The 9,212-nt window shown below is 37.3% G+C and overlaps 1 protein-coding gene across 1 annotated transcript; it reads left to right on the top strand.

Annotated features, from left to right (window-relative positions):
- Positions 1 to 569: 569 nt before the first annotated feature.
- OR4S2 (olfactory receptor family 4 subfamily S member 2) lies at positions 570 to 5,079 on the top strand. Its single transcript, XM_037997618.2, has 2 exons — positions 570 to 793; positions 3,086 to 5,079. Exon 2 carries the CDS (start codon positions 3,122 to 3,124, stop codon positions 4,073 to 4,075), a length of 954 nt encoding a protein of 317 aa, XP_037853546.1. The 5' UTR covers positions 570 to 793; positions 3,086 to 3,121; the 3' UTR covers positions 4,076 to 5,079.
- Positions 5,080 to 9,212: the final 4,133 nt, after the last annotated feature.

The raw sequence follows: 9,212 nt of genomic DNA, 5'->3' as shown, positions 1-9,212 counted from the left end.
ACAATATAAAAGTAAATGAATTAAATTCAACCCATACTTACTCCAAGCATAGGCCAAACATGAACCTTATCCCACCTATTTCTCCATAAATCAGCATAGAATCAATTAAGAAGAAAAGCAATGTTCCCAAATAGCACAATCAAATATACTATTTTGTATTAAAATATAGCTTTCAAGAAAGAACAATTATAATTCAATAAATAACATAAAACAGATATCTTAATATGTTATATCAAATATGGACTATTTAATGCATATAATAAAGCATATTAATTCAAAAAACAAGGTTTAGAATGATAAAATTATTACTTCTCTTTGCTGAATTGCTTTGGATTAGGGCCACAGTCATTAATATGAGAATTGATCGGTTTTTGTATTTAGCAATAATTTTTAAAATTTAATTTTAAAACATTGAACAGACACTAGAATTAAAGTTCATTGGTAGGGTTGCAATTTGGTTTTGACTATGGAGGAAGACTTTGGGGAAAAGCTGTCTCCGAGGTCATTTATCATTTTGCATCTTCCTCTTTAAATAGACCTATAAGAATAGAGAAAAGAGCATTTATTGCCAGAGACCCTGTGAAATGCCAGATATCATTAGGCGAGAAAACCAGGAACAACAAAGACTCATTTCTACCAGCCTTTCAGTTTGTGGGGTCAGGTATTTTCTGGTACTAATTATTCACAAAGGAATTCCTCAGGCATCACTGTTACTTTGCTTTGGGCAGCTGCACCCAAATTAACTCAAGAAGAGATAGAAACATAAAGTGAACTCAAGCTCAGGAAAATACTGGTGAGTTTTTTTTTTTTAAACTAATACAGAATATTTGTGGAAAAAGATAATTGAATTGTTAGATTTTGAACATTTGCAATATAATTGATAGAGATTGTTCTTTGAAATACAGAGATAACCAAATTATTAAAACGATGATAGTGGAGATAATAACATGCACCTAAACATGACTATGAGGTAGGGTAGGATGGATATGAATAAGAAAATGTCAATAATTTCAAAGGAAAGTGAGTCATTATGCCCAAAATACTCAGTAAAAAGAGGAAGGCATCCTTGCGATGGATATTGGCTTAAGGAGATAAACAGCAAGATGCTACTGCATCAGTCGGAGTCAAGAGAGGTCATGATTCAGGTTAGCAGCCTTTACTAGGATGCACATTCTGATAAATGGAACTTTAAATCTCAATCCTGCAATCAAGATAGATTAGTCCCTTAATAAAATATCTTGGTGAATGAAAAAATTTCCTCTAGAACATTGTGATATGGACAGTAGAGGAAAAATCCTCAGGCTTGTGCGCAAAAGCCCAGTTTCTTGTAGATGAGAGCCAAGCGACATAAATAATTGTTGCCCAAAACTGCTATGATATGAGCTTCCTTAAGTTGAGGGGTTCTCTTAGTGGAGGATAGTATATTTCTTTTAATTCAGCAGGAAAACTGAAGAGGAATGAGTATGTAAAAGCAGGGAATGTGCGTCAGTCTGTACCTAAATCATATTATCACTATTATGTTTATAATCATTATTTTGTAATGCACAAGAGATGGCATGCCTGTAATGACTACTGTGCCAACTCTAACATGAATACCTGAAGAAACACAGCCTTGTAGTTTCCCAAAAGCTGGAAGTGTTAGCCACAATGTCACTGCACAGGGATAACCGAGAGCACAGAGTTCATTAGGTGTTGTCAGCATTCAGCTGGGCGGATCTTGAGAGGATCTACAGGTCTCTGGTAGACAACCTGTAATTGGAGGAATCACTTACATCTATAGTTGATTGGAGAAAAAGTCCTAAAAGCTCCTTTAATCAAAACTATTCCACATGCCCTTTTCCATCCAAACATACCAACGACCCCATTATAGTGCCTGAAATTTCACCACTGAACATTCATCTATTTAAATAAATGTTGCGATTTTCCTAAACCCATCAAAATTATCATTCAGTGATGATCTCTTCCAGAACTATAAATCGACCAAACTGGGAGAATGAATACAGCCCGAATAAAACTTGCAAGATTAGAAAGATGTATGAAGCAATGTTGACATTAATGGACAGTCTTCTCTTTTTTACACCCATTTTCTTTGTTTCAGTTGATAGACAAATGTTTAAAATACAAAGCAAAGTCAATCCTGGAAAATCCTAAAGTATTCTGACTTTGTACATGGAGAAATTACATAAGACTTCACTCCACCTCCTTTCAAATCAAACAGGTCTTGCTTTCTCTCTAAAAGTTTCTTTTATTGCTTTACCTTCTCTCTGACTTCCTATCAGGGTTTTATGAATATTTCATACTGACAGAAGTGATTTAATTTCATGGTTGAAATAACCATTAATATGATATGTAGTAGTGAAATTGAAACTGTCATTTCACAAATGGGATAAGAGAATTTCTGTTAAGTTAAATAATTTACCTGGGGTTACAGCACTGTCATTTTAGAATCAAGTTTGTGTAATTTTGCTCTTCTATTACGTCACACTGCATCTTGACTATCAGGGCTCGAGACCACATTGGCGGAGGTGCAGACATCATGTGCACAAAGATAGAGTTTCATGAGAACTTACAAAGCCCATGAGTGGATATACTTGCAGAGAAATTGCAGAGTATTTGTGAGTGGATGTGATAATCAGGCATGGCAATAGTCAAAAGGTGAAATGTGGATATGTTTCCACTTATGGGTCTAAAATAAAGCAAACATTTCCAAATGTTTGCCGGTAGATAACATAGATGTGACCATATCCCAAAATACAGAAGTTGTTTCAAAACTCAATGTCTTGTACAAAATTAAAACTAAATAACATTTAGAAACAGCTAAATAAACATTAATAAAAGGTGAGAGAAGAGAGGCATATGGTAACATATATATGAGACTGGGGGTTTTACTTTCTCTCTCTGGATTTTGCTTTCTCACCTGAAGTGAATGAATGTGATTTAATCTTGAGGTAAGATGATCAAAATAGATGCACTTAGATTTCGTTAAGCATCCATGCCAATCAGCATTTTTTCCCATTTTCAACTACTGTGATTTTCCATTGGTTCTGTGCTAGAAATAGAAGAAATATGTTTTCTTTTTTTTCAGGTAATTTAATTGTCTCCTAAGAACTTGACCCGTTCCATGGAAAAAATAAACAACGTAACTGAATTCATTTTCTGGGGTCTTTCTCAGAGCCCAGAGATTGAGAAAGTTTGTTTCGTGGTGTTTTCTGTCTTCTACATAATCATTCTTCTGGGAAATCTCCTCATCATGCTGACAGTTTGCCTGAACAATCTGTTTAAGTCACCCATGTATTTCTTTCTCAGCTTCTTGTCTTTGGTGGACATTTGTTACTCTTCAGTCACAGCTCCCAAGATGATTGTTGACCTGTTAGCAAAGGACAAAACCATCTCCTATGTGGGGTGCATGTTGCAGCTCTTTGGAGTACATTTCTTTGGTTGCACTGAGATCTTCATCCTCACTGTGATGGCCTATGATCGCTATGTGGCTATCTGTAAACCCCTACATTATACGACCATCATGGACCAGGAGAGATGCAATAAGATGTTATTAGGGACATGGGTAGGTGGGTTCTTACACTCCATTATCCAAGTGGCTCTGGTAGTCCAGCTACCCTTTTGTGGACCCAATGAGATAGATCACTACTTTTGTGATGTTCACCCCGTGTTGAAACTTGCCTGCACAGACACGTACATTGTTGGTGTTGTTGTGACAGTCAACAGTGGTACCATTGCTCTGGGGAGTTTTGTTATCTTGCTAATCTCCTACAGCATCATCCTGGTTTCCCTGAGAAAGCAGTCAGCAGAAGGCAGGCGCAAAGCCCTCTCCACCTGTGGCTCCCACATTGCCGTGGTCATTATCTTTTTCGGCCCCTGTACGTTTATGTACATGCGCCCTGATACTACCTTTTCAGAGGATAAGATGGTGGCTGTATTTTACACCATTATCACTCCCATGTTAAATCCTCTGATTTATACGCTGAGAAATGCAGAGGTAAAGAATGCGATGAAGAAACTTTGGGGCAGAAATGTTTTCTTGGAGGCTAAAGGGAAAAAGGTGGACTTAATAATTTAAGCTAGATGATCTTAAGATTTCTCAGCGTTGCTTAACTCATCTGTGCAATGAAGGCAATAATAACAACCTCATGGGATTTGGAGTGGAAAAATGAGAGAATAACACATTCAAAAGAGTAAGGTATTATTTGTCATTATTATCGCATTTTTCTAATATTTCATAATTAGATAACTTCCTGAAATATCTATGACAAAGAAACATTGTTAAACATAGAATCACAAACATGCAGAAGAGCAATTCCTCCTGGCTTTCCATTGGGGACCGGCTTCGATTACCCTATCTTGCCATTCACTGGTCTTGCCGTCATATCCCTGAAAGCAGAAACTCACCCTATGTTTAAAGTGGAGAAAATAAATTTTAAAAAATTTAGCCTTTCCAAATGTGTGAGCAGTGTTTGCATATTTATGGGCTTCATTTTTGAGGTGTCAGGCACTATAGTATGACTCATATATTTCCTCCTAAAAAAAAAAATCCTCTACCCTGCTGCTGAGGCTATGTATAGAGCAGTGGGGAATTGATAAGGTTGTAATGTGTGCTGGCTGCTGACATCCTGGGAGCAGCGAGAGGAAAAGGCCCCATAGTTTGCAGCGTAGACTTCACTTCTCCTTGCACATGCACGTTTCATCACTGTCCCCCACATTAATTCCAGGAATTATTTAGCTCAGTCTTTCAAAAGAATAAACTCCAATCTTTTGTGAAATAATATAGAGGAATTCTTACCTGGCTGTGTAGAAAATGGCCCGTGGAAATAAAATAATTTTCATGTAATACAATGTATGTTTCACTCCTACATTCTGTAAAATCATATGCTACAAGCATTTAGCATCTCAGGAGTTTTGCAGGTGAACTAACTTGCTAGTTTTCTCCGTCCTTGCTCAGATTGGCTGTAACTTCCCCCACAACACTGAGTCAACTACCTGGTAACACTGTTCTCTATTTTTCAAAAAAATGTGTGAAAATCTTTCACCGGCCGGTATTTCCTGCCTGCTTTTTTGTCATTGTGGATTAACATATAATTTCTATTTTACTCTTATTTTAGCGACAATTCAGACGACAAAGGAAATACGTTTTTGTGGACAGTTTACTATGTTTAACAGAAATTTTATTTTTTAAAATATGCACTTACTAGCTTTTGTCATAATACAATGACAAAAGAAAAGAAGAAAGTGAAAAGTTGCATAATGTTACCATACAGATGTCTTATTTACATGAATATATAAAGGAACACATGCATATTGAACTGTCTGAAAACTCAAACAGTTCGACAATGTAAAAACTGAAAGAAAAAGCATAATCACTTTCCTATCTTTTCTTAGAAACACACCATTGTTAGCAGTTTCTTATGATTCCTTCCATTAAAAATAATTTTATACCTATATTCACTTATAATTTCTATTTTATATTATGTTTGTAGTCACAGAAAGGAATAGTATAAACATTGACACGTAACTTTTTCCTTTAGAGAATAATATGATCTGACTGTCTCTCGGCGACAGCACTTACAAATGAAACCCCAGGGTCTAGTCAGATTGGACATGGATGCTGTCGCCATAGCAGGTGCGCTGGAGACCATGCCAGAAAACAGTCCTCTCCCAGGGAAGGTCAAAGCGGCCGGCAGTGTGAGAGGGTGAGATGAACGAGGTAACATCCAGGGTTCGCAACTGATTGAGCATGTGGCCAGAGACTGGGAGGTAGTAATCAAGAATGTCCTTAGGATTGTGCCCAGTCCTGTTTTCCGAACTAGACCTAAAGAAAAACACAACTGAGATAACTTCCTTAATGTTGCAGCAATTCCCAGAACCATAGCTGATAGAGAACATCTTCCTCTTCCAGCACCCATTTTCTCACCCTTGATTTCTTTCACCCTTGGCCAGCACTTCAGTTGGTTTGGGTTGTCTACCCTGTGGGGTGACTGAAAGCATTATCCATAAGAGTTTGATCCCTAGTTTTCTTGTTCTTATTTACTGTAGTTGCTGCAATTGTCCAGTTACAGTTATCCCTGGTGTGCAAGTGCTAAGAGAGATTCCATTACCTTCTCTGTGTTCTGGATACAATCATCTCTGTCCTAATCCATTATGACGACACTAGCCACTCATGATAACCAGAATCAACTACTCTAGCCAAAATAGTAACTATTTTTTTTTCCTACTGGTCCATTTGCATAAGGAGCACAAAATAGTGGTTCCTGCTGTGCTCCTGGAAAATATGTTTTTCTCTCTGGAAACCAGGACTTTGGTCCTCATGAATCTGAAGACTAAGAAAGTGAGTTTCTGGGAGTGCAAAAATTAGAAAACACTCTACTTTCACCCCTTGGATCTCAGAATGATGTATATGGCAGGCAAATGGGGACTCCACACCACGTAGCAGGCATTGGTTCAGCGTTCAATGCATACACTGAATCCTGAAAAGAACATCCTGTCTCCTCCAGAGCTGACTTCTAGCTAGTCCCTTGATTGAGGGTTTACCAGTCCTTTCCGCTCTTCTATGAAGCTAGATGCTTATGGGTGATGGGCTATACGGGAAGATCAGTGAATTATGAGATCATGAGAACATTTTATATCTCCTTTGCCCCAAAATAGGTACCAGGTCCTAGGCAATCTTTAATGGATATTATGTCAGTGTGTCAATCCGTCTGCAAGCTGTCAAATGTTGGTGTAGATGAAGGTACTATGGAGATGGAAGACAAATCTGCATCTACAGTGTCTATTGTTTCTGATTAGGACCAATTGCTTTCACTTTCAGGGTGGAGGAGGTTTTATATAATTAACATGCTATCAGGCACATAAATATTTTCCCAGAGACCGGCATCACATTGAGTGCTCAGGCATGGATTCTGCTACTGGCATGTTGGACACTCAGAGCGGGCAGACGGCAGATGAGCATTTATGGTAGGGAGCTCGTGTCGCTGAGCCCAGGCATAAAACATCCTTGCCAGTATAGACTCTCTGTTCATGGGCTCATTGTGCTATCACTGGAATATCCTTAGGGACGGACCATGTCAGAGCACAGTTCATCCTCATCGTCTGGATAGTTAAAGCCTGCTCTCTTGTACATGCTTTCAAGTTAGGTCTAACTTCAATAGGTCTATTCACGTAACTCTTTTCCAGATTACTTGGTCCAGTCTTCTGATCTTCCAGGAACTTTATCAACAAACTAGGCATTTACCACTGCCTCCAGTCAATGTATATTTATTACCCAGGACTCTTCCCCTTCTATACGAAGTTGAAACCAAGAATATTATTCAGGGTTTTGTCCACTAGCAGAAATTCTCTACGCTACATACCTTTAAGGCCACCATTTAGGGCTGGGATGTCCTTTTAGGTTAATGTCAATGTACTGTGGTGACTTGTATGTGAACCTGACCAGAATCCTTTCCTCCTCTGTCAGATGATCCCAGAGCCTTCCCGTTGAGGCCATATGTGTGACTTGAGGAAGAGGCATTGATTTAACAGAGATGAGTCATATGAGATTCAGAACTATCCATTTGTTCCTGAACCACTCTTGTCTTCTGATTTGCTCAGGCCAAGCTTTTACCAGTTCAGGCTTGTATTTGTTGAATTCAAAAGATTGTTTTATTCAAAATACTGTATTTTATTTTATTTATTTCATATGTTAACATTAAACCTTGAAAACAGTTGAATATTCATTTTTTTTTCCTGTTCCTTTCTCTAAATTAGTGTCGAGATTATCTCTTTTTGAAAGCAGCCTTCCCATGGAATATTGGAAAAAAATTTTTTTCCTGCATTTCAGAGGGAGTACTTCAAGACATGATAAAAGGTTTTAGCATCCTAGACAATATTATTCCCTAAAGTTTCCCTTATTTTGCAAATTGAAATCAATTCCAGTGTTGCAATAAATTTAACTTTTGGTTTGTCTATTTAGCCTACACGAACAGTAAGTTAATCATCCTCGTACTCAGTAATTAGATACAAATGAGGATGTGGAGGTGCCTCAGGCACACCAAAGATGCGAGGGAAAAAGAGGAAAAATACAAATGGATGGTGGAGAGAGTGAGAGAAAACAGAACGTCATTGGTTAAAGAAGATGTGGATCACCAAGAAATACTTCTGCCCCCACCAGTGATTTAAAGTTGCCCCTCCTTGCATTGGGAAACGAATTTTTCTAGCTTCCATAATACACTTATAATTTATTTGCAAGTAGTATGCAGGAAAGGAAGTATGATGTCTCAAAACAAGAGGTTCTACTCTGTGGAATACGGACATCTCCCTCCGAGAACCCTCATATTCATAGCAAGTGGTCTGAGGATTAATATGTACACCAAGAACTTAATCTCACTTTTTTCAACTTCATTTCTATTTGTTTTATTAACTCAAGTTAGTAAAATAGCACTCATTACAACATGTTTTTATTAACATAATTTTATTCTACCAAATATGTATTGAATACTTTTTATATACTAGGCTCTGTTTATCACTTTGTAAAAGTTTGATCTTTTAATCCCCATAACTATTCCATGAAGTAGGTAAAACTGAAAGAAAACTGAAACTCACAGAAGTTAAGCAGCTTGCCCAGGTTGCTCACTTATCTACCCTAAGAAAATGTTGAAAATGACAATTAATGGTCAGTATTAAATAATCAATTACGTATTAAGTAAATTAATAAATATGACAAATGAAACCACATTGGAAGACAGCTTGGGTAATAATTTATAATTAACTTTTCTGTAAAATTACCTATGTGACGGTTAAGGATGTAAATAAAAGATTCTTTCTGAACTACACTAAAACTACTCATTTAAAAGAACAGCAGTGTAAGTGAGGTTGGGACTTGAGATACATCAAATGCTGCAGTAGAAATCTCTTTCACTGATACGACTTAGCACTTATAATCAACACACCAAATGAGATGTTGAAAATGTCAGGATTTTCAACATCTATTCTATTTCAGAACCTATTCTAGAGTGCACTATTTTTCATAATATGGAATGTAGTCTCAATAAGGAGAAAACATGCAATCTTTGGTGGTTATTTGTTGTTTTTCTGTACCATATCTAAATACTTTTGCAGATGCATCCTGCCTGCCTCATAAGAACACTAATGTCAAGTTATGGAAACTGTCTCGGTGGGCTCTGAACTCTCATTTTCCTCTAAGTAGCCAGAACTTTGGCATTTTCAGC

Source organism: Chlorocebus sabaeus, chromosome 1 (genome assembly GCF_047675955.1).
Source record: "Chlorocebus sabaeus isolate Y175 chromosome 1, mChlSab1.0.hap1, whole genome shotgun sequence".
In the NCBI taxonomy this organism is placed as follows: Eukaryota; Metazoa; Chordata; class Mammalia; order Primates; family Cercopithecidae; genus Chlorocebus; species Chlorocebus sabaeus.
This window is presented reverse-complemented; position numbering and strand designations above follow the sequence as displayed.